This window comes from Emericellopsis atlantica, assembly GCF_019669845.1.
Source record: "Emericellopsis atlantica unplaced genomic scaffold F5Z01scaffold_34, whole genome shotgun sequence".
Classification (NCBI taxonomy): domain Eukaryota; kingdom Fungi; phylum Ascomycota; class Sordariomycetes; order Hypocreales; family Bionectriaceae; genus Emericellopsis; species Emericellopsis atlantica.
In genome coordinates this window covers 74962-100149 of record NW_025764736.1, presented here as the reverse complement: position 1 = coordinate 100149, position 25188 = coordinate 74962, and the positions used below count along the sequence as shown (strand labels likewise).

The window sequence follows — 25188 nt, the reverse complement described above, 5'->3', positions numbered from 1 at the left end:
CTCGTCAGAGCGGCGACTACGCATCCCAAACTCATCCGCAACTTTTCGGAAGCGCCCTTCATCATTTCAAGCTTCGGTATCGCTTAGAGTACGCCCGCCGACCTGCAGTCAAGTGTGCTCAATCAAACACGGCTGTAGAATGCTCGAAGTGAACATGAGGCGCGGACAGTTCGACTTCGACTTGGAATGTTCAATGCACCAGTCCGGGCGTTCCAAGATGACGACTCATCAAGCTCAAACGTCTCAGCTCCACCTACCCTGTACCAGCTCAATCACGAGTGTCGCAGTAGACGCTTCGATCATCCGTATCCAACTTGGCGGCCATGGGCTAGTTTGAGGCGTCTTGAATATGGAGGACGGTATCTCATGGTACGTGCCCTGTGATACGCATGTTGGGCGTATCAAGGGGCGGAATCATGTTGTTCCGCCCGACCACGTCATTGGACGACTGCCACGTTTTCGCGCGCAACGACGTCCCAAGAGCCAACCATGGGTACCGTCATCAAGTTCGAATCGCAAGGAGAAGAGCAGTTATGGACCGATCAGAGACGCGCTCACGGACTCTCAGACAAAGAAAGTATACGAGGGACGCTTCGGGCCCTCGCCTTGGGCCCCGAGCTGCCGCGCATTGAACGGAAGAACTACCTCGACCGCACGATTATCATTTGTGCTCACGCATTATACTCCCCGACGTGGACTGAGCACGATGATTACGAGAGGAATGTGCAAGATGCGCAGGACTTGTTGCTGGACTTTGGATTCTGGAGGGCGAAGACGCCAGACCGTCCAGCAGCACGGGGCGACAAAGCACGTGAAAAAAAGGTCAAGGCGAGGGCGAGTTCTGCTCCGAGAAGTTATTTTCAACCCCTTTTGCACGGCAAGGCTCAGTGGCATCGGCCATGGGAAGATCTGTATTTTAGTGTGTCGTCCGATATTTTGCTATCTACAGTTGCTTATTTTCTCACAGATTGGAAGTCGTGGCAAGATACGACAGACTGGACACTGAGCACGGCCGCGTCTATGTCTCCTGACGAGCAGCAAGCCAAGGAGGTGCAGGCCGGGGCCCCGCCTTGCGTTTTCTTCTTTATCAAATTCTGGTTCCCACATCTCGAGTGAGTTTTTTGAGCAACGCTAGTGTCCTGCCGTCTCACATTCCGAAGCTTTACGAAACTTTGCAGCATCTTCGGCTTCGAAGGCGTGTACTGCGAACATGACTTTGAGCGATGGTGCGCCAATTTGCAGCTGCCAAAGACCAAAGACAACCCATACTGGGAAGATGGGAAGCTACCACCGTGGGAAGGTTGCTGCAAGCTCAAGATGTGGGACGATGCGGGGAGGCCCGTGGACGAAGAGGCCAGGGTTGGCGTCTTCATTCTCTCAAATGGATCTGAGCTCCGCATCGGTCGAGCCCGAGCATCCAAACCGCAGAAGCGACCTCGCAGCCTCGGCAGTGTGCCTTTGTCTCTTCCCAAACGTCCCCGGGCAGAGCTCGACCCCGATCGTCCTGTTGCTCCCACGGACAACAGCGTGCGGTCTCTCGCTCCTTGCCATCCCCGCGATGACATTGCGGCCACGCCGGCGACGGGGAACCCGCACACCGAGATTGCGACGACTGGTTCGCCTCCCCAGTCGTTCTGGATGGACTCGTCAAGCGGTATAACCGACGCGGGACTTCAAATGCGCCAACGGCCAGTGCCATCCGCGTCCGGAGCGAATCTTATTCAGTCTTCACAGCAGTCAGCATTCAACTACTGGGGCCTCTCTGGAGATCATCAACTTCCTGCACCAGTTGACGCTCGTGTTATGGAGACGCAGACGAGACAAAGGGGATTTGACGCTGTGCGTGACGCCGTGCGTGTAGCCGCGCGTGAGGCCGCCGAGGCCCTCCGAAATGCCGAGTGGAGGAGTCAGCAAGGCATTGATTACTTCAGACATGCGCAGACAACCGCCACAGCACAATCCCCATTCATGCATGACGGGCCTTCTACACTCTCTGACTATCAAGAAAGTCAATTGGGAGATGATCTCTGGGCTGGACAGCCAAAAAGATGTTTGCCCCGTGGATCGTGTTTCGAGCAAGTCCTTCACGAAGCGCCGAGACAGGATGACGGTTCCGTATACACGCATGAGAGGAACTCCAGGCATCCGAGTGTTGACGGCTATGATCGCGTGCTTGGTACGATCCGTCCCTATTTACTGCACCGTCAGAATATGTCCGCTGGACAAACGGGGGATGATACAAATGGCGGTCATTGCGACTATCAGTCTTTGTTAACTTTACACGCTGCCGCAATGGCCGCCCGTCATCCCACAGAGGAGCTTTGCAAGCCAGCCGACAGTGCAGTTCCCGGCGAAGGAGTCGGCGACCAACCACCGAAACCTGCCATGGAGAGTCAGGCTCGTTTCACTGTAACGCTGACGGAGGACCATGTTCCACGTTTGGTACAGAACAGTGTTTTCCCTCTTGCCATCCGCAGAAAATGCTTCGAAATGGACCTGTTGCGGCCAGATCTAATGCGTGCTGCTTCTCGGGCTGGAAGCCAGCAAAACAACCCAACACCCATTCCGCTTGGTTATAAATATGACTGGAGCCATGAACTACATTCGCCAATCTGCCTACAAATCGTGAACCAAATAGTAAGTTGCTATTCTAACAAAGTCGGCCTTTCGCTGAAATTTGAAGTGCACCGAGGATGGTACGGTCACCATCAACGGACAGTCAGTGAAACATACGACTGGGGCAGTGACTGTCAAGGAGAATTCGATGGTGGTCCTCGTTCCCACCATCGCACCGCCCGGATCTAGTATATGTGTTTCGAAAACAGCGAACACGGATGAAATCAATTGGGAACCCAACGTTTGGCTACGGATATTCGGTCCCGCAACATATTATGTCCCAAAGGCGGTGTCCTACATCTTCGTCGGAATTCCTATTTGTCCTCCCTAATCACTCTTCTCAACTTTGACTGTGAGTTCGGTCGTGTCCCCTAGTGCGTCATCGTATAGGGGATTTGGTTGAGCACAAGCAGAGCTATCTCCTCCCCTTTGCTCCTGACTTCCTTCGGCTGGTTGTTGTACTTCTTGAGGCTCTGGTCCGGTCAGTCAAGGTGTGGTGTACGTCTGTGTGCCGCTGTTACCATTGTCCGTGTCGACTTTACCTGGGTTGTTCGACTTCGGAGGACTTGTGCTCGATTGACGGGTCGACATGATGGATAGAAGTATGGATAACAGGGGAAAGAAAGCAATTAGGGATTCTTGGGTTTTAGCTTGCTTTTCAACTACATCTCAGAAGACTGCATTTACCAGGTTGTTATCCCGTCTCACCCTTTCCTAGGACATTGTGCAGACCAATATTCATGGTTCAAATGGTTGGTATGGCTTGGCCGCTAGATATGCGGCCACACAATGAACCTCTCCCGGACGATTATACAATGGTAGTGTTTTTGCGGTCCAGCATTTTGATGTTATTCTCACTGACTCGAATAGTTGTCATGGCATATAGCAACTATCAAAACACGCGTAGCTATGGAGCCTATTTTCCTTGGAGTTTACTGCTAGTTGTCAAGGGAACTCATGCTTAAATTTGCATTGCTCTGACAAGCTTCGTCCTCTCCTTTAGATTGAATAAAAGCGGGTGGCTAATGGCGTAGCCTACACACGCTTCCACTTCCGCTTCCACTTCCACTTCCACTTCCACTTCCACTTCCACTTCCACTTCCACTTCCACTTCCACTTCCCCTTCCCCTTCCACTTCCACTTCCACTTCCACTTCCACTTCCACTTCCACTTCCACTTCCGCTTCCACAGTTCAACGCGAGGTGTCAGGATTTCTGCCACTCTCAATACCACCCCGACACATTATCCAGCCAGCGTCTCTAACATTACGATGTCAGACAAATTCGAGTTAGGACGAGGAATCTCAGATGAACAAATCCTTGCACATTGCGAGGACAAGGTATATTACGGATGATAGATTTTCAGTGTTCGGAAGCTTACATCTCGCTAGTTACGGAAGACGTGCAGCACGATCAACTGGAGTGAAGTCAAGGACAACGTTAAAAAAGTCAATGATGGCTCTATTACTGCTATAGTCGTTGACTTGCGTGCGACAGGAAACGTACGTGTTTATGCAGGGATACATCTTGTCACGTCTGTTGGAAAATCTGAGAATTTGGTCGTGGTCCCATTTGAAGATCATTACTATTACATATGCTTTGAGCAACAAAGGGTCGGCGAAGTGCGCTAGCATACTTATTATCTCATTCTTCTGTCTGCTCTATTTGCCCTAACAGATATAACGCCGTGGACTCTGTGCAAGTAATAGTTAAAAATGGGTTTGCGCCCTCAGGCCTAGGCATTGTTAACATAGCACCCTTAGAAGCCTTTACAGCTTTTATGATTCTGTCTTCGCTAGTGATTGCATAACCGGATCCGTCTTGGGTATGTCAGCAATGTTTGAGGCCATAGCCTATATTGCACCTACCACTCGTCTCGATATCAGGTACAAGCTGTTGATCTGCTACCCCGATCAGTGTGGAACTAGAAACATGTCTGACAAACGCACCGCTCTGATCAGACGCTTGTGTCCTTTTGAACCATTTGTGGAAGTTTTCGGGGATATCGCGTTCTTTCCACCAATCACAGAATAACTTCATATCCTCCGCTGCAACTCTAGTAGGTGGAATTGCAAGCATCAAGAAATACTTCGCGGGGATACCGAGTTCAGTTTCGACGTATTTTAACCTTTTTCGAGTTCTTTCATGCCTGAACCACGTTGACTCTTTATCGTGTGACTTTTCCTTAAACTCGGGTAGATTCCTTCGTAAGGTGTCTTCCTGCTTCTTGGTAGGGTTTTCGTAGCGCTGAAAGTGGGTCTGGACGCCCTCGAGAACTTTTGTCAAAGGTTCCGACATGACGGAAAATGTTGGCGTGCGAATGGGAGTGGGGGTGGGGGTGGAAGTGGGAGTGGAAGTGGAAGTGGAAGTGGAAGTGGAAGTGGAAGTGGAAGTGGAAGTGGGAGTGGAAGTGGAAGTGGAAGTGGAAGTGGAAGTGGTAGTGGCAGTGGTGGGAGTGGGAGTGGATTTTATATAGATGGGAAATAGGGTGGCCTTCGGTTAATTGCATGTTTCAGGAAGTGTGATACCACTAGCCCAAAAGCGGTTGCACCGAAGCCCTGTGGAGACAAATGTCGTGCCCAATGAGCGTCAAGCCAACGACTAGCCGATACACTCTGCTTTCGATGTGATGAACAGGTTGGGGGAGGTGATATGCATTGAAGCCTCCAAACGATTCTATCCTTGTAAGAGCATATTCGTAGCGGGTGGAAGGCTAACACCTTCATGAGCGAGCTCAAGGTACACCCCACCAATGATCACAACCACCACAGCAAGACACAGTGTCGCCTGTTGGTGCACTCATTGATTTTTATGAATTGGTGACGGTGGTGAGATCGCAGTCAAGTACTTCCTTTAATAAAAGCATCGCCCAGTGCCTTGCCATCCCTCGTTCAGCTTTGCCTTTCGTTACTCATTCGCTCATCTGTCTTCGCCATGCAGTCTGACCTTACTTTCTTAGTCACGAACTTGATGGGCTCTGCAATTGTGTCCCTTATCCTTTTTCTCATCGCCATCGTTGGCTTGTGCCAGATGCGCAGACAATCACATGAGTCCATTACAGGCCACGGACTTCACAGCGTGGCCAGCATCCTGTCCCTCTCCTTCGCGATACTGGGTCTCGGCGCCGTACTCACGTCAATTGTCATATTTCGCAAGGCCCTGCCGGAAGCTCGCAGTCACACCAACGAAACCTTCAGTTCGCTCGCTGGATGGAGCATTGCGGCAGTCTACAGTCTCTTTTTGACCCCAGTAAGTGAGCTCAATGTCACGAATTGGTCGATCTAACGCGTCCTAGCTTCCACGTTATATGGCTGCGTACATAAGCAACTCCGTAACTACCGAGAGGTCATCGTTGCTCCCAGATTTCTTTGTTATTTCAGTCGGCGCTACACTGTTCATACTCGCGTTCGGCGGCTGGCGCGCTGCAGAAGGACATTGGGATCTGCTTCTGACCGCGCCAATGCCGATAGAACTACTGACTACCGTCTTTGTACGGGAGACAGGCGCTTGTCTGAAGCGCCAGATCTTGCAGAGGGAAGTTTCAAGACTGGATGTTGCTTGCGGTATATGGACCATCCTAGGCTGCTCGGCAACCTTCCTTTCTGTCATAGCATTCGGGCTATCGCTCTCTAACGACGGAATGTTGCCGCGAGAATACACCTCGGATTGCTCCGTGGCGATCTATTGCCTGATGGTCACATCTGTGATTCTTCACTCCCTCCCTTCCGTCTCTTCTATATTGGTAGGCCGTTTTTATTTTGCATTCGTTGAGTCATATCACTGATACACACAAGATACCCAAAAGTAGCTCACTCAGGAGGCTGCCGTTTCTTGAAGCCTCTGGCAGTGAGTTACAAATCGTTGGCACGCAAGTTTCCGGGTAAGATATCGCCGCATACACAAATCCACACCAAGAATGAGATCACCAAGCTCGCCCGCTTCATTAGGGAAATAGTCACACAACTTTGCGTCTGTGGTTGCAAGATCGCTAAGGGCGTAGCTCAGGGACACTGAACCACAGCCTTTGACGCAAGACCATTTGTATATGAACTACAACACTTTCTACATAGTCTGACAACCTTCACTGGAAACTATGCGACTAGTCACAAATTCAAACCCTTTCGGAGTGCATTGCTATTATGGGACGATAGGGAAAAGGCTTCATTCTGCACATCACATCCTGGCATCAGACCGGCTTGCAAGCATCGGTCATGGTGGGATCGAAAGACGAAGATCGAGTCACCCGCGGGCGGACCGCCTCAGGTTCCGCAAAAAATCACCCGTCTTAGCTAGGCATCAGGTTGGTTTCTGCGAGAGATCACGATGACCTTGACGTAGAAGGATAACACCGTGGCCACCTCTGTACTTCCACGCGCCGTGACTGTTGGAATAGCCGTCGGATTGATACTCATGTAGCCTCAGCCCAAGGAACAGACATCTACTTCCAGGCTTCAAAGCAAACTACCAGCTTCCGGCTCGTGAGTTCTCTCTACGACAACGCGAAGTACACAAATCGACTTTGAGATCGGGTTACTAGTCGACGGAGTTCCAAAGGCAACGCAGCCTCGCCAGAGAAGTTGCAATTCAGGAACACAAGCATGACTCCCAATAGCATCATTGCTATACACGTATATCACAACTCTTTGTGCACGCTCGTATCCTTCCCTCTGTACATCACTCTCATAAGATCACTATCTTGGTACCACTCGCAGGATGGGGCCGTCACCAGATGATCGTGGGAAATGCTTTGTTCTGCGCATCCCATCCTGTTCGCTCTCAAAAAACATACAGTATACATTGCTATTTGCCATCACGCTGGCGAACATACCCGAGCCATCGTATCGAGACAAGAGCGATTGTTCTGGTGAGAGGTTGTAAAAGGAGTTCACCACACTATCATGCCGTAGAATGGGTCTTCTTCGAAGGGATATGGATCCACGGAGACCGGTTTGGAATTTTTGTCCTTCTTGATGTACCCCCTGCCCAAAATTTGCTCGCGAGCGACAGCCACTGTCAGGTCGATACCAGTCTCCCCCGGGCAAGTTGTACCAGACGGGCGGAGGGTGCTGGGTTGGGAGTCTGGTTGTCCCGCACTATTAGTTGTTGCCGAAGTCTTATCGCGGTTAAGCAGTTCAGTGAGTATTGATGAATACTTCGGCTGTACAGCTGTACAATCCCTTGAGACCGGAAACGCTCATCGCCCAGGGGAGAGCAAGACTCTTCCCAATCTGTGTCACTCCCGTCGTCGATCGCACTTTCTTCTTCATCGCCACCAGAATGTTCGTTGGTAAATTTGCGGTCCACATTGAGCGTGCTGGGGCCGTTGCCGGAGTTCTGGCTTCTCTGTGTCGAGAGCCTAGATCGAATGAAATGATCCTTGCCACGGCGGCTTGGGTTGATATGAATGGTCTTCGAAGTCGGAAAAGAACGTCGGGACATGCTGGAGTCTGTACTGGTGCTTTGCGAAATGTTTGGAGAAGAGTGAGAGATCTCGATGTTGAGATTGAGGCGCTAGGTACTGGCTGGTTTTGAGCAACAGATGACCTGCTAAGGGGTTATCTGAACAACAACGGAAGCTTCTGAGACGGCCCTGTATTCAGCGGCTATCAGGGAAAAGCACCACTACGAGTGAGGTCAAGGCTGGTGAGCATTACTGGAGACAGCCGCAGGGGCGCTGGTGCATCAATGCATGTCTCGCGCATCTCGTGGATAATGTGACGCACGCCTTGCTTCTGGCTCTGGTCCACGTCAGTGATAGGCAGCCGCCGCGGACAACTGGCAAGTCACATTTCCTTCGTCTTGCGGTTAAGCCGGTCCATGCGTTGCCGTGTTGAGAGAAGAGAGCGCCAGCCCCGTGCAGACTGAGCGGAAGAGCAAGGGACGCATTGCAGGGTTGCGATTCGTCCAAGTCACGGGCTTTCACAACATGGTGTGGCGGGTTCCTGGTTCGCGCGAATCACATCGCGCTCTGTCAGTCCCTGGCAAGCTTCCGAACGCGCTGCGGTGCATGCTGTCCGAGGTGCGATTGTCCCGTGCCAAGCTCATGTAGATCGTCAAGTACTGACGGATGGGGCGTCCCCACCAGGGCTATCGTATCCCTGTGAGTCTATCTTCTCCACCCGGATGGATTGCTCGCATCATACGCCACAGGATCCGCTCACACCAGCTCCGTACTTATACACCTTGACGTCCCCCTAAACCCCGACAGGTCACAAAAGAGTTCGCCAAGAGATGATTGGGTCCGACTAGGTTTACCAGCTCAGTCGAAGGTATACGACGTATTCAACGCCAGCTCATAGCGAAGTATGTGCCAGGCGTCGTCCAGAGGCGGGAAATGTGACCAACGTTGGACATCCTAGACCATCTCCTGGTGGAAGGGACCCCAGTATCGGGCTGACGGTGGATCCACACTGTCTTCGCGCTGGTAGCCACTAATTTTGCCGACCGCGGCAGGGGCCTGGATATACTTCCCGGGCGATGCGCGCGGGCGAACGCAATCTGCCGATTGACATCGATGCTCGTTCTCCTAAGCCCATATCATTAATCCCCTGTAAGAGATTGGGTACGTGAGCCCCCCGTCGAGCCGAGCGTCACATCTGTGGTGGCATGGGAGTTCAGGCGCGCTCGCAATGCCGATCTAGCTGGTCTGACGACAAACACATGCATCCAAATCTCCATTTAAGGCTCGGGGCGAGGCCGTTGCTCGACCGTCCCAAGCCAAAAGTCACATCGAGAGCTGGTTCATTCTCAACACTCTTTCCGCCATGAGTGGCCTTTCTTGGTGGTGTCTTCCTATTTACTACCGAGACCAGAACGCGCCACGTAAACCCAGCGAGCAAGCATGTTCGCTTACCGACCAGGCAGCATCCGCGCCACGAGAACGAGGCGAGACGGTCTTTGGGAACGATACTGCACGCAACGAGCAAGCATGCTCGCTTACAGAGCAAGCAGCGTCCGCGCTTGGCGCCCATCAAATCAAGCCGAAGACAATACTATGCGCTGGAGCACGGCCTGTGCTCTGGGGAATGTGAGCATTCACATCTTTTACAGTCTATGCATATTACTGACCTAGAAAGTCATGCTGCTAAGACTTGCTCTTCCTCCACCGTACACATTGTGGCAAATCAAACAGTTTCCGATGAACTGCCCGAGAATTGCCACTTTGTCACTTCCATTCGTGGACTCTCATTGAGTTTGGATTTCATCTATATACAAAGCCCCGACCGTACTCTTTCAGATTTAGGCCATCTTAAGACTTTGCTGCAACCCTCGGGATGCATCGATCTGGCATGGTTTGGACGAAATTGTTTGTGTGGTGAGAGGCACAAGCTGCTGATCGACTGTCCTGCATGGAGATACGAAAGGGATATCTATTACAACTTGTTGCAAACATTTGGGTTCTACGGCATCGAAACTATACAGGACCCTCCAGGCAGCGAACAGATGCCATGGAAGTAAGTAAAACTATGCTTGATATGGTGCTACTAACTGAAACTAAACTTATGAAGGGTCACTATACGGGCTAAAGCCAAGCGTCACGACACAACGGAGGGGACGGACGGTACTCATGTTTAATGTATGCCTACGTACTACACTCGTTATTTCTGATCGTTGAAGAGCGTATTGCGGCTCGAATCCTCTGATATTCTGGGCTCAGGGATTGCGCTGGGCTCTTGCTATAGCCCGGACCTCTGTCTTCACTTCTGTTTTTCCAGGATAGGCCGTTTTAGACAGACTAACTACGTTGCTTTCTGATCGTTGTCGTTTGAGTGATGCAGATTTGTGTCGCCAAGGAGACTGGAGATGTTCTTCGCCGTTCTTGGCGGCGAAATCGACGAATGCTCCGATATGACCATTCGCGTCAGGCTTTAGTCCCGAGACGTCTTGAGCAGTTTCCTCATTCTTGATGAGTTCGAGAACTAGAAAACTTCCTAGACAAGCACGACGATCTTATGCACGCCGGTGAAGGGGCTACCCGGATCAGTCAAGGCACCCCCAAATCATATAACCCTTCCAACCCGTGGCAACCAGGCCGAAGGCGGTAACGACAAGCACCTCACAGAATCCAGGGCGGCACCCATCTACTGAGTCTACAAATCAAGACTGGCAACGGAATAGATCAAGTTTCCGCCAGCATGTAGCCTCGGAGCTTAGCTGATCTAGAGTGCGCAAAGCTTCGGTCGACAGGTGCTCGATTTAACTTGGTTCAGATGGTCCAAGAGCAAGTCTTGCAGTGGCCCATGTATCAAGTAGAAGTGCTTTGCCACTGCTGCCGTACTTTTCCTCGTACTGACGATGTTTGGTAGCAAGTTAGTTCAAATGGTCTGGCCGGTGAACTTACGGGGCTTATTGGTGGGCTTGAATGGTATCCGCAATGAAGCCGTCAATGACGGAGACTGAGACAACGGTAAATGTTGTCCGGAAGATAGCACCTCATGGGGCCTTAACGATTCCATAAACCTGCAGTATTGGATTCTTCCCAATTGCTGAGCCACTCTGATGGCGAAGAACTCACTGCTCAAGAATCCATCTATAGATTGCCTCATCATGCTGTAAGGAGTGCAATGTCTTCGGAGGCGTCGATCGACGTGGGTAATTAAGAACTTGAGCGCACGGAAATCCAAAGTTTCGTTAGCGGTAGAGAGGGAAGCATAGTAAAGTTGTCAACCACCTGTTCCGGTCTCCTTCTCACATCCTGCTTACTAGCTAGTTTAAACACTGTGAGCCAGTCCACCGTGTCCAAGGGACCTAGCTCGGTGAAAGTCCTTCCGAGCTTCCACCATGGGGGTTGACTATAGTCGCAACTGTGTTACCTACCTTCTCTCGCAATTCCTCTCGCAGCTCCTCTCGTAGTTGCTGTAGTTTTTTTGTTTTTTTTTTGGCTCGGTGTCGGCTAGAAGCTCCGGCATTTTGCAGGCGTTTACCTTTTGCCTCAAGCGTGTCGACATGCACCTGTGTGGGCTCCTGGTTGTGTAGGATCACAAACCCATCCACCATATGTCCCTGGTTACTTGAGGGCAGTGGCTTTGCAATGTAGGTGCTGAGCCTTTCAAGTACACTGATTTGGTGATCTTCACGTTACTAAGTCAATAATCCAGGGCATGCATCCCTATTTTGTCGGACCTCAGATTCACCTTCCCACACGAAACACTGTTCCAGACGACGCACTCTCAGTCACCTATGCGATCGATGGGAACATTGCAGGGCTCAAAACGTTATTCGAAAGAAGATCGGCGTCTTCCCATGGATTTCAGCAGCACGCGAGGATTCAGTCTGCGAAGAGTACGTCTTGCCCGCGCCAAGCCCCGTCAACAGCTAATCATAAGGGCAGTGGGCACTTTACGGAGGGCTGAACCAGCATGAAATGATCAAGTTCTTATTAGATCAATCCCAGATGTTGCTCCTCAGGTTTCCCAGGTTCCGTGGGGAGTTGTGCGGAGGCCAGAAACCAGTTGCTGACCTTCGTGGCGCTGTGGTGCACATTGTCTTTGGAATGAGCGCCCGATTAGGTCTGCTCAAGTAGCTGTAGGTGCATGAGAAGTTCAGCAACTGAGTTGAGGTGAAGCTGCTCATCTGCAGAAGGGACGATCGCGCAACACGGTTCTGCGTTTCAAGTCAAATCATGAGTTCTCACGCCCTTCGCTTCGCCGTGGGCACTGAGAACGCATCGTCCACCTTCTCAGCTTGTTGCAAAGCCATTTTTTCCTGGCCAAGATACCTAGCCTCATCGTCAGATCCCAACTTCTCGGCAGGACTTGAAGAGGGCCTTCGTCTCTTAGTCTTCCGTTGTGATATGACTCGCCCCCGGTCGTCGTTAGACTCTCTGGATCTTTGTATTTGTTCGGCTCGAGCGAGGAGTTCATGGAGTCTCTCGAAAGGTAGCGAAAACTCAACAGATTCGTGCCCGTGGGATATGGCATCAGTGGCGAAATCACTCAGTCGTAGTGACAGAACATCTTCTTCGTTCGTAGCTAACCCATCAACACCACGAAATGGCTGCTCCCATTAGTCATCGCGTGTTACATGGTACATTACAGACGTACCTTGTATGCAACACGCTGTTCTGCCTCCAGGTACTCATCATGTCCTTCGCGGGTGTACAGAGGGCGCCATACCGAGACGGTCGATACTTTCCCGCCATAGTTTATGTCGATACCAATGACAGCATTTATATCGCCATTCGAGAGAAGGATGTAATCCTGTGCCAGCTTCTCTAGCGTTTTTCCATCCTGCGAATATGATATCTCAACCACCACCCCAGGGTAGGCCGTATGGTCGTGTTGGAATTGCGCATCCGGTTGTCGCCGCACAGGTTCGCAAGGTCGTCCCAAGTCTCCTTCCCTGAGAAAGATGCGAGACGAGCCCCCGTTTGCAATCTTTGCAGCGAATTCACCACTCTCGCCGCCCTCCGCAGCTACACGTTTGAGCCAGTCATGTATGTCATCAGCGAGAAATGTCGAGAAGAAATCGTGAACCGGGGAAGGCATGCGGAAACTGAGGACGCCAGCGCCACGGTCGAAATCGTGTCTGCGAAATCCGTTTTCAAGGCTCCTCGAAATCAGATCGTATGCGGTTGGGTCTAGTTGCACTTGCGTCCACGGTGTCGATTGCTCTGATGCTTTCCGTGCAGCCTCGAGTGTCTGCACTCCGTCCAGAAAGGGCACGCTTGATGCGTGAATCGGTGGCTCGTCGGTGGCAGGAGGCGTCGGAGGCAGGTGAATGTGATGTTTCGGTGTAGTGTGAGGCTCGGGGGTCGAATTCTGAGTTTCCAAGCCCTGCGTGTTGCAGGGTTGCCTACCTGCATCCATGGTGGTCCGATGCAGATGATGAGGAGGAGCTTCGTGCGGGCCACGGCAGAGGGCGCGACGAACAGCGCAAATGGAAAATGACGACTCGTGGTAGGCACGTGATCTGCGAATTATACAAACGGTAGTACCAAGCAGCCGCTGCAAGACGCACCTTCCGGCCCCTGAGGCTTCTTACATGGGGTTTTCGAAAATGGAATACACTCAAGACGTAACTGTCGGTATCAACAACGCCCAGAACACAGTCCAAAACATTGTTATGCAGAGGATTAGGCTTCGAAGTAGCCTGCAACACCAACTTTATCTGTCAGCTGCACGTGGACACGATCGGCGCTGTATTTATATTTCTCCGCGCCCCTCCTCTAAGCTTAAAGGCGGGGCGGGTCACGAACAAGGACGCAATCCGCCAGCACGCTTATCATCACTAGGTGTCATGTTGCAGACGTAGGCAGCAGCTGCATCATCATAAGCTACGCCGTTTCTCATAGCTCCCACAATGCTACCGGGCATCCTGCACCAAGCGGATGAGAAAATATCCACTGCGTGTATTCCAAGAAGCACGTGAACTGGACGAATGCCAGCCACGCTTGCTCTGGACGTGACGGGCAACGCCTGGTTCGCGTGCGATCACGACCCTGCTGTCGATTTCATTGGACCCGTCAATTTCGGTGGCACTAAAACACTAAAGGACATGTGCATGCTCTTTACAATGTGTGGTCAAAGACGACCAGCCTGGAACGTACCGAGCATAATGAGCACTCGACGAGACTCAGGCAATGCCGACATGAACACGTGCCAGTCCTTCGAAAACTCGAAGTCTTTGATAATCCTCGAATAGTTCCTCATACTTCAAGTATTTCAAAAAGCTTGTTTCTTGATTCTTTTGACCATGAAGCACTTTCAAAGAGCAGTATAGGCCGAGAAAGACTATCGTCTTACTATCGAGGCTCGCATACGGTTCTTGTTCTCGGTGCTCTGTCAATAGCATGCATGTCTCTCCGAAGTATCGTTGACGCTTGAATAACATGCTGAGAGCCGAGGGCGGCGCCAGTGGACTGAAGCGAGAATACTCGGAAGTGAAATCGCGCTTGTCAGGCACATGGAAGGCTAAAAAGGCGTTAGGCCCCCTCCATGCTCGAAAAGCGCCCTCGTGCCCAGAATTACGCGTTGGGCGTGGTCGCGCTTACCGTAGCACCCTCGCGCCCCAAAACTGCACAAAACCTCGCGACGCCACTGTGAACAAGCGTGGGTGGCCGTGCGATCATCTCGTGCCAAGGTCACGCAGGGTGTGGCGGCTTGCGTAATGTACATATGCCCATGTACGCTACTGTTGGGGCTCTGCGCGAGGCCGCAAGGCTGCTCAGGTACCCGCTGCCTTGCCAGAGAAGACTGTTAAGAGATCACTCCACCTCTGCTGTGGGCCAACGTCTTTCAGTGGGACCAAGGCGGTCCGGGATCCCTGACTACTCTGACACTATCTGCAGTGTGCAGCGCACCCTAGTCACCCTCAATGTACAGTTAGGCACGGTCATGATAGTGCTGGAAACCCCCAAGAGCTCCTGTTCCTGCCCTGCTCCGACTTTTGTGCTGCGGCTGCTACAGACGGCTTGGGACGTGTCCTGCGTCAAGCGTTTTCTCTTTACTCATCATAATTGGCGTCGTGGGAGATAATGACAGGGGAATGCGGCCGAGGCTTGTCACTCGTCTGCTGAATCGGGAGTATCACTGTTGTCTTCCCAGTCAAGCCGCTGCTCGTAATGCTCGATCATATAGTGACTCATAGCATGGCTTGCATATTCGTGCAACGTCGTCACTTGATTTTGCCTAGGTCGCCATTGACATCTGGCGATTCAAGGCTACTTCCGCTGCGGTGATCGCGGTCTACCTCCTTGGAGAATCAATCGAAAAGACGGTCTGGTCCCGTTCAATGAGCCGGACTCGCAATTGTTAGCCCCTTACTAAGCCGTCATGGAGACCAGACGACATTCCATGGCAGGTGAGGGCGCACGCCATTGCATGTAGACGTGAAGGCAATGTCTTACAAGATGCCACATATCTACACTCTATCAGAGGACCCATTCATCTCCACTTATTCAAACCATGTTTCACCGAAGTCTATTCTCCTCCCACCAACCCGGAAACACAAATTTTGAAGTATGCAGCTCGAATGGTGTCCGAATCAAGTCTTCCAACTGTTTCCAATCCAAATCTTTAGACCATTGTTCCACCAAGTGCGTTTCCGGTGTCCAGGCGAGGCATTGCTTGGGAGGATGCTGCGATGCGCTCCGTTTCAAATGGTGCTTGCTAGATGGTATGAGCTTGAATCATGGCGCCGGGCACGTGGAAGCTTGCTTGCCTGAGCGAAAGGTTAGCTGCTGAGCCCAGAAAGTTGAATATATGCTTACACTCGGTGCAGCGAGGTGCGGTCTTTTCCGCCATGACGTTGCTGAACGGACTATTTATGTTCGTGAGTAGACACAAGGAGGATTCCACCTGTTTGCGTGTGCAGAAGAGGTACTTATACACCAGGGACTCACGTCCCCGATGTCATGCCGCAAATGTGCGCCCAAGAAGTGCACTTTTTTAGATTATCATTGCGCCCGAGCGCTGCCGCCCCCTCCTCTATTGCTTTGCATGTACATTGAACAATCTCCTGTTCGTCGACTTAGCTCTACGAGACCCTAGAGCCGGGCCTTGTACAGGAGCGAGGTGTCATAGACCATGCCCGCCATCGCCTCTCCATGCCACGTTTGGCTTGTCGGCGCCACAGCACGCGCCAACGATCCTGAGCCGACGCAGCCGTGGTCTCCGTGCATTGATGGCAGGGCATATCCGTCATGAGGTTGTGTCAAGGCGGTCTCTCGTACAGAATGCATTCGGACTCGCCGTGGGCCCTTGGGCTTTGAGCCCTAGACGCATTACATGAAGCAGGTTGGTGAATACTCGCGGGAAGTATCAATATGAGCGGGAGGACGGAGGAGCCTGCTGCGGAGGCGATGAAGGAGGGTATATGTAATACATTGCGTGTGGTGGTGTCCAGACGCTCATCGACAAGGAGACTGGCTGAGCACGAGATTCATGTGGCGTAGTCTTCCCATTTCTGCTAGTAAAAAGAGGAAGCAGAAGCTTTGATAGGTTACTCAGGATCAGTTTTCAAACGTGTATTCATATCGTGACTACTCGATCAAGGTCTCTGGTCTTCAACATGAGCTCAGACTCTCGAAGCCCAGTAAGCTGCGCAAACGTCTATCCAACAGTTTCCCATGAGAACAGGTGGTAGAGCCATTTTCGTTCTAGGGGGTGGTTGAGGAAGGGCTGGTATCAGGTCTCATACGTGGCGTACAACTCTCGTAGGCGGACTCATCATCCTGGCCTTCCATCCTGAGCATCCAGTATTTCACGTAGAAATCATCCGCCTGTGTTGGTTTCTTTCCAGCTTTCTTCAGTCCCTGAGCCTTTATGAGTGCATCAATTGATGCAATGGAACACATATGCCGCGGAGGCATCTTCCCATGCATAAGATCGCGGAAGTATCTCAACGCGTCGACCGAAGATTCGTAGCTGTTCAGTAAGCGATCGGCGCCGAGATCTTGGATATAACAGAAGTGAATCAGGATTTTTTTGGAAAATCGGCATCGGAGTTTTTCTCCTAAATGAGCCGCCAATCCTTTTGAGGCCATGTATAGGTGCTTCTCAAGGTCAGGGCAGCGTTGATTTTGAGCCTGATCGGAGTACCATATGAGCAATGCCTGTAGATGCCGAAACTGGGGTTCGTAGACATGTTTGTCAGGAAAAGCCCCGACATACTTGTCGATTTCGATGGCTTGGGCTTCTGTGATGTAGAGTCCAATAATATCAGGGAGTTCCTGCAAGCTGTTAGTAATGTTTAAACAATGAATGATCTCCCATACCAAGGAAGGGTAACAAGTGACACCGATACAACCCATCCAGTCTTGACATCTGAGCCAGAACTGGTCCTCTCCAGAGGCAGACGTGGCTCTTAAGTCTGCGAAAACTGGGATCCTCTCTGTATGCTTCGCAACGAATTGACGCGCTGTCTCCAAAGTGCATAGCCCCAGTGCGGACGAGGTTCCCAAGAGCTCACTCAGAACATAGAAAGACGGATAGGAGCAACGAGGAAACCACAACTGCCGCGGTCTCTGCTGGCCACCACTTTCTACCAGTAGTCTCCTCAGAAGAGCAATGGCGTGGAGGGCTACCTCCATGGATGTTCGACAAATGTTCTCCAGCAGCATGACCCTCAACTGGTCGGGCTCCAGGCTAAGAACATGGAGAAGTTGGTCGTCATGTTGGGACGAGATGATGGCGTAGAACAGAACGTGTCGCCAAAAGCTGCGCGTAACCTTTCCGTAGCCATGCCTCCAGGCTGGGCGCCCACGTTCATCAATCGTTTTTAAATCCTTGGGACAGCTTAGCGGCAAAGTCAATGGGCAAAGTTTGATAACGTACCGCGGCATCATTGAAAAGAAAACACAGCTCCTGCCACAGCAAGCTGGGAAGGGTCAGGTCCTGATAGATGACCAAGCCACTGGTGTCGCCCACAAGCTCCAAAACCCCTCGCACGAAGTTCGCAAAACGTGTCCTCGCATCAGACGTAGCTTGCTCGGCTTGAGGAACTCCGCTGAGCTTGCTCTTACGGACATAAATATATAATTGCTCTCCGCCCTGATACGGAACATGTGTCACATAAATGTGACGTGGAGTCAGCGTAGGAAGGGCTGCCTCGTTTGGAACGCACAATAGCCATTCATCGTTTGCGTCTCCGCCAGGGCTGTTTCCTGAGCTCAAGCCAGGGCTATCTGATTCTTCGGGGGGATTAGGATCGAGTAATGAATGGGGAGAACTAGGTGGAAAGTAAGCTTCCGTCTATGAAACATGGGGGGCTGCGAACTTGTCGTGATCCATGTCCGCAACGTTACCAAGGCAGTTGAGGAGGCAATGTTTCAGAGAAAATTGAAAATAATTTTGGGCCGTGCTCGACGTGGCGTTGGTGAAGATATTAAGGCTGCTGAAAGCAGAGGCAGCGAAGTTTATATGTTGTCTCTTTCCCTTGGGGGTTCTGCGATGGGGCGACGTGAATACCCCACCTAGAAGCCAACATTGTCAATCTGCAACTTCCATTGCCCTTCACAATCAGTGAGGGAAGTGCAATGCGACTAAGTTGAGGCGGTGAGAAGGAAAAAGACAATGCGTCGTGCAGGATGGTAGATGCGTGCAGGTAAGGATCTACATAGACTGTACGAATACAGCTGTTTCAACAGTTCCAGGCACTGTGCGTTAGACAGTAGCAAGTAATCCCACCCCCTCCCCCCTTTCCCAACTTCTCTCTTACCGCTCATGGCCTTGCTGAATAAATTATTTATTATCGTGAATAGACACAGGGAGGCTTTCCACCTGGTTGTATGCAGAAGAGATACTCATCCACCAGTGACTCACGTCCCCTATGTTATACTACAAACATGCACCTAAGAAGTGCACTTTTTCTAAATTATCATAGCGCCCGAGCGCTACCGCCCCCTCCTCTATTGCCTTGTATATACTATTAAACAGTCTCTTGTCCGTCTAGGTAGCTCTACGAGACCCTGGAGCCGGGTGTTATATAGGAGGAAGGTGCGAGGTGCCATGGAACACGCCCCCTATCGCCTCTCCAGGCCTCGTTAGCTTCTCGGCGCGGCAGCACGCGCCAGCCAGTCTGAGCCGACGCAGCCGTGGTCTCCGTGCATCGATGGCAGGGCATATCCGTCATGAGGCTGTGTCAAGGCGGTCTCTCGTGCAGAATGCATTCGGGCTCGCCGTGGGCCCCTGGGCTTTGAGTCCTGGACGTATCGGCACTCTCCTTGGCCGACCATGACTGCGCATCGGCATCAGTCATCTGCGGCGTGAAGGCCGTGCACGGGCGCGCTTCTGCCCGTTATCGCCTGGCTGGATTGCTCAAGACCAGACCAGGAAAGTCGCACAGTGCAGGGTCGGTATCTCGCGCCTGGAGGACAACATAGCTGGCCGGTCATTGCAGCCCACCGTCGCTCATCGAACACCATCGGAAGAACGGCGCGAAGTTGTGTGCACGAGTGTATGCTGTGCCACACGGTGGAGGCACGCCGAACCGTAGAGCCCATGGCAGCGGCCAAGGTAAGGTGTCATCACGCTCCAGGATCAGGAGGCAGGCCTGCTTGTCGGTGATTGGCGCCGCGTTGGCAAGACAGATTGCGGTGTAGGCCGCGTACACCTCCACCGTCGGATACGGTCGGTCGAGAAGCATCGCCTTCATCCTTGTGCCCGCTGTCCAGTTTCCGTGACGCATCAGGAATGCGGTTGGTGCTAGTAGCGATGACACTTCTAGCGCCAGCCGCCCCGCTTGCCTGCTGCTTATCGTTCACCGGAAGACTTCCGCGAGAAAGAGTCATCAGCCCTGTTTCTAAGCGTGGGTGTGTGCTTATCATATGTCCCGCCTGAGGTACCGTGAGGAGAAAGCGCCCAGTGCCTTGATACTACCAAACAGCACGATGCCCATTCATGTGATTTCTTCTTGCCGGCCTGTGCTCGAGAAACTTACCTCGACCACTCCCCTGGCTTGTTTTGTTCTCCTAGCTTCGCCGTAGTGATTATAATCCCTTGAAGCGACTCGGGATAAGTTCGGCCGCCGCTCCTAATCGTCCCTGGCGGAACGAGTAGCTCTTCCCCTAACGGCCCTCCGCCCCAACACTACGCTCATTCCTCACCAGAGGCAGCAGCAGCAAGAACCATCACAGACATCGGTACTTCTGAAAGCAGGCGACTGGGCCCCGATCACGAGCAGAGCCAGACAAGTGGCCAACGTACCCCCGCGCAGGACGTTGGGGAGCATCCCCGGTCCAGCATGGTATTCCATCAAGACGTTGAGCGGACGACTTGGAGCCTCCCAATGACAGAACCGAGTCTGTTAGGCCCAAAACGTCGAGAATTGCGGAAATGTAGAGCGCAGACCTCTTGTACCTCGAGCTGGGCGAGGCTTGCTGAGGAGGACTGGGAGAACAGGGAGGCAAGGGAGGCTACTGGGTCTGGTGCAGTGGAACCTTCGGTCTTGTCGCCAGAAACAAAAGATGACTACCCTCCTGATCCAGAACTGCCAACAGCGCGATCTTCTTCCCAGCGCCCTGGCTCTGAACTTGGGTTCGCCCCCGAGCCTCATGGGATCAATGTCGGTCCAAGATCGCCTGGTCAAGTTCGCATCGACAGCTGGTCAACCATAAACGAGAGCAACCATGACGAAGGATCACCCTCTACCGCGTCGACAGACTCCCATTCACGATTCTCGTGGGTCTCTGGTAGTGGGACAATAGGTATGGACTCCGTAGCCAGAGAAAACCAAAAGTCGTTCCCCCCTCGCACGCCCTTGGATCCCAGGCCGTTAGACGCCGAGGCTCGCGCGGCAAAGACGCTCAGAGTGAGAAGCTGGATATCCAAGCAGAGTCCCACTGGGCATGACAAATCGAACTTGCAACTTCATAGTCCTGAATCGTCCGAGAACGAAGACCTGGACCACGACGCTGTTTCCACGACAAGTGAAGCGCCGTCGTCGTCTGCAGTGAGCAGCCATGATGCTGAATCGATCAACCGGGGGGTGCAACATTATTGGAGGAAGATGAAAACCCACCAAGCTCGGATTCAGAAACTCTCCAAGCACCTGGGAGAAGTCAACAAGAGGCTGGGCAAGATACGTCCTAAATTACGGGTTGCAGCAAACGACTTTATGAAAGAGCTGCGTACTACTTCTCACCAGAAGCAGCTCTTGTCGTCTGATGACCTTGTTCGGATCGTATGGGCAGGGCTACCTCGAATGCAGAGATTGCAGGACGTGACGTTCAGCCTGGAAGAGGCGCTTGACGACTTACGACAGCAGCTGTCAAAGGAGCAGAAGCTTTTCTCCAAAGCGGAAGTCCAGTTTTACAGCCTGCTGGGTCACGACATGGATGAAAGCTCGACGGAATCGACTTATGAGTCATCAGAAGCCTCGCTTGATGCCAGCGAACCAGACACAGACCTGCTAGGCATACCAATGGCGCGGTCGACTAACGACAACCATCCGCTCTTCCAAGACCTGGAGAGCGCAATTGGGCAGTACCTGAGCATCATGATGTACTTGCAAGATGCCAGGGACAATAAGGCTGTTCTGCAAGATATTGTGGACCGCCGGACTGCTCTCGGTGCTCCCATATCCGAAGAGACAAGGGACGGTCTGGACGAGACTGTGTCAAACGAAGCTCGATACCTCAAGCTCGTCAACAGCAAGCTTGCAGTTATCAACGATTTAAAGCAGAAGACCATGGCACGAGATGTCTTATCCGCCAGAACGACGACCAGAGTAGCGTCAGTGCTGTATCGGGACGACAACACAGAAACAGAGCCAGCCGAAAACGGTGGCACACATCAGCCAGAAACCAACAAAGTTGTTGTACCCAATTTCCTCAAGCTCCTTTGGCCCGCCTATCGTTTGCCTACCACGGCTGCGTCGGGCAAGGAGGACAACCGCCAAGACATGCGGCCAGAAGAACGACACGGTCAAACGTCCTATCCGCAGCTCTTGATGGGCCAATCTTGTTCGCTCAACAGAGCGCGCGAGGACGGCGCTCACTTTATCAACGAGTGGATGCTCGACCAGGTCCGCGAATCCAGGCGCAACGCAGACAAGCTCTTTGTAAATTTCACGCACCGCCTCACCGTGCGCAGTCCGGGGACGTGGCAAAATGACGTCCTAAAGTACTGGCATCGCGATGGAACGGACAAGATCATGAAAGAGGCCGAGGCATGCTACTCGGCGTATTATCACACTGGGCATGAGTCAGACATATTACCGTCTCGTCGTGCCTCTCATAAAGGAGCGACGCCTCGTGCACTGAAGCAAGAGACGGAGCCGACCAGAAGCCAGGTACCATCAAGCAGAGCATCGCGCCGGTCGCGGACACGGTCTGTGGGGTGGTGAGATCTGAAAGAGAAGCATATCTTGTACCAGGAAGCACTAGATTTGAGTAGTGAGAACTTGCATCATTGAGCTGGAGGGCTTGGGACGGTGCAAACGTTGGATACATCGACATTGCTTCTGTTTGTTGTTGTTTGTCTTTACAGTATCTCTGCGCAAGCGGGACCCTGGACATTGCTCTATGCGGGTAGAGCTGGACACCCTGACGTGTCTTTGATATATTCATTTCTTGAGCTATCTGGCTGATCTTTTTACTCTTACGACTGCTTCCTACAAACAGGCTTGCCTGCGTTGACTTCACTTCATGGTGAATGAGAGCGCTCTCGAGGGGCCTCGTGTCAGAATCTTGAGAGATGTACCCGTCAGTCGGTCGACATGAGCTTCCCCCAAGACTTAGACGCACAGCCAGCAACGGCAATAGTCGTCGGCCATATCGCTAGCGGGTTAGATGTATCTTCCACAAGTACAGGCATATAGCGGCCAACGCACATGCATGCATCGTCCAAAGCGTAGTGTCTCGTGCCAAGTCAGCATGCAATATGACTGGTCCAGATCGCACCTCCCAGCGCATCGTCGCATCGCGGGTACCATTATCGTGCGCCAAAACTAGGGAGTTGGGCATCAATGTTGCGGCATTACCGTAAAAGGCGAAACGGGTATCGCCAAAATTTATGTCAACTTTTTTTAAGGATTGCGGGGCAGGCCCGTGGCGTATGTGGCTATGTAACGGCGAGGTACCTAGATAAAAGTCACTAACAGAGGAAGTGACCCCCCACCTGTTGTCGCTGCCTGTCGCTCAAAAAGGGCTCTCTGCCCATTTGCCGCTCCGTCCTCTTCATCCTCATACATCTTCTCCAGTATTGTGACAACCGCAACCGTGGCACCGCAACTGGACGATGCACGACGTGATCTGATCAACATCATGCTAGATAAAGGGTTTTCCAGCAAGCTCATAGCCTCAGCCGCCTCCTGTAATGTGCGCGCAGTCCAGAGAATTCGCTTAGAGATCGAGCCGGTCAAAATGTCAAGCCCAAAACCAAAACGCGTCGGCCGCCGTAATCACATTACACCGCCTATGCGAGAGGCCCTCCGTCTTGAACTTAACAACAAGCGATCGGAAATGTACCGAAGCGAGATGTCAGACTTCCTCTGTCGCAGATTCGGTAAACGAGTATCGGAAAGGTCGATCGGTCGGGCCCTCGAAAAGATGGACTTGACAAGAGGGGTGATGCATCGCATCGCACAACAGCGGAATGACGATCTTCGAGATTATTACTTGCATAGATTATCACAATACAAGTCTTTCCAGCTTGTTTTTGTTGACGAGTCGGGTTGCGACGCACGGGCAGGATATCGGCGTTGGGGATGGTCACCAAAGGGTACTTCGCCAGTCCAGGTAACGAAGTTCAGTCGTGGAAAGAGATGGCAAATCCTTCCTGCATACGCGCAAGATGGCATCGTGCTAAGGCGAGTATACCAAGGATCAACAGATACTGAAGTCTTTGAAGACTTCATAGCCCAGTTGCTGCATCACTGTGGCAGATACCCCGAGCCAAAGTCGGTGATCGTTATGGATAATGCTTCTTGGCACCACTCATCGAGGATTCTGCAGATGTGCAGAGATGCAGGAGTTGTTCTAGAGTTCCTATCACCACACTCGCCAGATTTCAACCCTATCGACGAGCATTTTTCAGTGCTCAAAAGGTTCATCAAGAAAAAGTGGCATGAAAACGAGGATTTTATTGCTAGGGAATTCGGAATGTTTCTTGAATGGTGTGTCGATGTAGTGGGCGACGATGCGAAAACCGCAGAGGGTCACTTTCGTCATGCAAGAATAAGACAGATTACTATAAAAAGAAAACATCTAAATCGACGAGACCCCCGGTCGATCATTGCCGAGCGCCATTTCGTGTGGCATTCTATCCAACCAGACTCCCGTCGTACGAACGCATAAAGGACAAAGACCACCAGCATGGCTCCCAGGGACGCCGAGTCTTGCTTTCCTTACCAGAATGTCTCACTTGGTGCGGGCTCAGGGAGGCTCCTCGGTCATACGCCGATACACCGAATGTCATAGACAGCAAATGATGACATATGAATAGTGGGGCTACCCCCCTCCTACATTCAATAGTGCAACATACTATGGCCGCAAACAGCTGAACAGACCACCAACAACTGCAAACGCGCGGTTGATGGCTTCTGTTCGACGGTAACAGTAAACTCTGATCAAATCAAGGTCAATTGCCGTTTGCGGACTTTCCGGTCTCTCCGAGCCCAATAGCATAAATAGCAGGAGATCAAGAACGATCCGTTATAGCAGCTCACGTTTCTTATCTAAAGTTCGGGTCACCCATTTCTGTACGTTTCAACAAAGACCGCAACACGCCTGTCAGTCATTCTATTTTCAACTACAGGTATGGGCTATGCATGTCACGATCAACACATCGCAACGTACCTTCGTTACCGACTTTGAGGGATGGCAGGGTCGGAGCTTATACTTTGACAGGCTCTTCTCTGGGAAATGGGACGACAAAAAAGAAGATGGGTCTTACTTCATTGAGACTGATGCCAATATCTTCGAACACGTTCTAAGATATCTCCGTACTGGTGTTTTGCCGGTTTTTTACGACAGCACAGCAGGTCACAACTTCCCTCTTTACCAGGCGCTGCTCGAAGAATCAAAATATTTCGCCATTGACAGGCTAGAAAAGTGGTTACGCGAGCGGAAATACCTGGAGGCTGTCAAGATAGAATATATGGTCAAGGAGACTCAGGATCGAGATGCCTGCAC

General features: G+C 51.9%; 8 protein-coding genes across 8 annotated transcripts; 5 read left to right on the top strand and 3 right to left on the bottom strand.

The window, feature by feature from the left end:
- Positions 1 to 489: 489 nt before the first annotated feature.
- On the top strand, positions 490 to 2947 carry F5Z01DRAFT_640053 (uncharacterized protein; the record flags this gene model as incomplete). The annotated part of the gene is made up of 3 exons (XM_046262496.1): positions 490 to 1112; positions 1179 to 2637; positions 2684 to 2947. The coding sequence occupies 3 exons, from the start codon at positions 490 to 492 to the stop codon at positions 2945 to 2947; spliced, it is 2346 nt and encodes a 781-aa protein (XP_046114567.1).
- Positions 2948 to 4239: 1292 nt separating this feature from the next.
- Positions 4240 to 5012, bottom strand: F5Z01DRAFT_665480 (uncharacterized protein). Its single transcript, XM_046264162.1, has 2 exons — positions 4484 to 5012; positions 4240 to 4435 (listed from the first exon to the last, which is right to left on the bottom strand). The coding sequence occupies exons 1-2, from the start codon at positions 4911 to 4913 to the stop codon at positions 4260 to 4262; spliced, it is 606 nt and encodes a 201-aa protein (XP_046114566.1). The 5' UTR covers positions 4914 to 5012; the 3' UTR covers positions 4240 to 4259.
- A 433-nt stretch (positions 5013 to 5445) lies between these two features.
- F5Z01DRAFT_351493 (uncharacterized protein) lies at positions 5446 to 6349 on the top strand. The gene is made up of 2 exons (XM_046259260.1): positions 5446 to 5847; positions 5911 to 6349. Exons 1-2 carry the CDS (start codon positions 5550 to 5552, stop codon positions 6246 to 6248), a joined length of 636 nt encoding a protein of 211 aa, XP_046114565.1. The 5' UTR covers positions 5446 to 5549; the 3' UTR covers positions 6249 to 6349.
- Positions 6350 to 9456: 3107 nt separating this feature from the next.
- F5Z01DRAFT_640049 (uncharacterized protein) lies at positions 9457 to 10190 on the top strand (the record flags this gene model as incomplete). Its single annotated transcript, XM_046262495.1, has 3 exons — positions 9457 to 9642; positions 9666 to 10069; positions 10124 to 10190. 3 exons carry the CDS (start codon positions 9457 to 9459, stop codon positions 10188 to 10190), a joined length of 657 nt encoding a protein of 218 aa, XP_046114564.1.
- A 2456-nt stretch (positions 10191 to 12646) lies between these two features.
- On the bottom strand, positions 12647 to 13423 carry F5Z01DRAFT_629048 (uncharacterized protein; the record flags this gene model as incomplete). The annotated part of the gene is made up of 1 exon (XM_046261636.1): positions 12647 to 13423. The coding sequence occupies one exon, from the start codon at positions 13421 to 13423 to the stop codon at positions 12647 to 12649; it is 777 nt and encodes a 258-aa protein (XP_046114563.1).
- A 3290-nt stretch (positions 13424 to 16713) lies between these two features.
- F5Z01DRAFT_640047 (uncharacterized protein) lies at positions 16714 to 18346 on the bottom strand (the record flags this gene model as incomplete). Its single annotated transcript, XM_046262494.1, has 3 exons — positions 16714 to 17841; positions 17891 to 18284; positions 18333 to 18346. The coding sequence occupies 3 exons, from the start codon at positions 18344 to 18346 to the stop codon at positions 16714 to 16716; spliced, it is 1536 nt and encodes a 511-aa protein (XP_046114562.1).
- Positions 18347 to 19847: 1501 nt separating this feature from the next.
- F5Z01DRAFT_350650 (uncharacterized protein) lies at positions 19848 to 22859 on the top strand. Its single transcript, XM_046259259.1, has one exon. It carries the CDS (start codon positions 20298 to 20300, stop codon positions 22398 to 22400), a length of 2103 nt encoding a protein of 700 aa, XP_046114561.1. The 5' UTR covers positions 19848 to 20297; the 3' UTR covers positions 22401 to 22859.
- Positions 22860 to 24826: 1967 nt separating this feature from the next.
- Positions 24827 to 25162, top strand: F5Z01DRAFT_609729 (uncharacterized protein; the record flags this gene model as incomplete). Its single annotated transcript, XM_046260778.1, has 1 exon — positions 24827 to 25162. A coding segment is annotated over one exon (336 nt), but the record flags the coding sequence as incomplete, so codon positions are not given.
- Positions 25163 to 25188: the final 26 nt, after the last annotated feature.

Bases quoted from the DNA above. Each gene is read 5' to 3' on its own strand.
- F5Z01DRAFT_665480 (XM_046264162.1), bottom strand. From the start codon at position 4,913: ATGTCGGAACCTTTGACAAAAGTTCTCGAGGGCGTCCAGACCCACTTT. The intron at 4,436-4,483 runs GTAGGTGCAATA...GACATACCCAAG, and splicing joins ACCTGATATCGAGACGAGTG to ACGGATCCGGTTATGCAATC.
- F5Z01DRAFT_351493 (XM_046259260.1), top strand. From the start codon at position 5,550: ATGCAGTCTGACCTTACTTTCTTAGTCACGAACTTGATGGGCTCTGCA. The intron at 5,848-5,910 runs GTCTCTTTTTGA...AACGCGTCCTAG, and splicing joins GAGCATTGCGGCAGTCTACA to CTTCCACGTTATATGGCTGC.
- F5Z01DRAFT_350650 (XM_046259259.1), top strand. From the start codon at position 20,298: ATGGTATTCCATCAAGACGTTGAGCGGACGACTTGGAGCCTCCCAATG.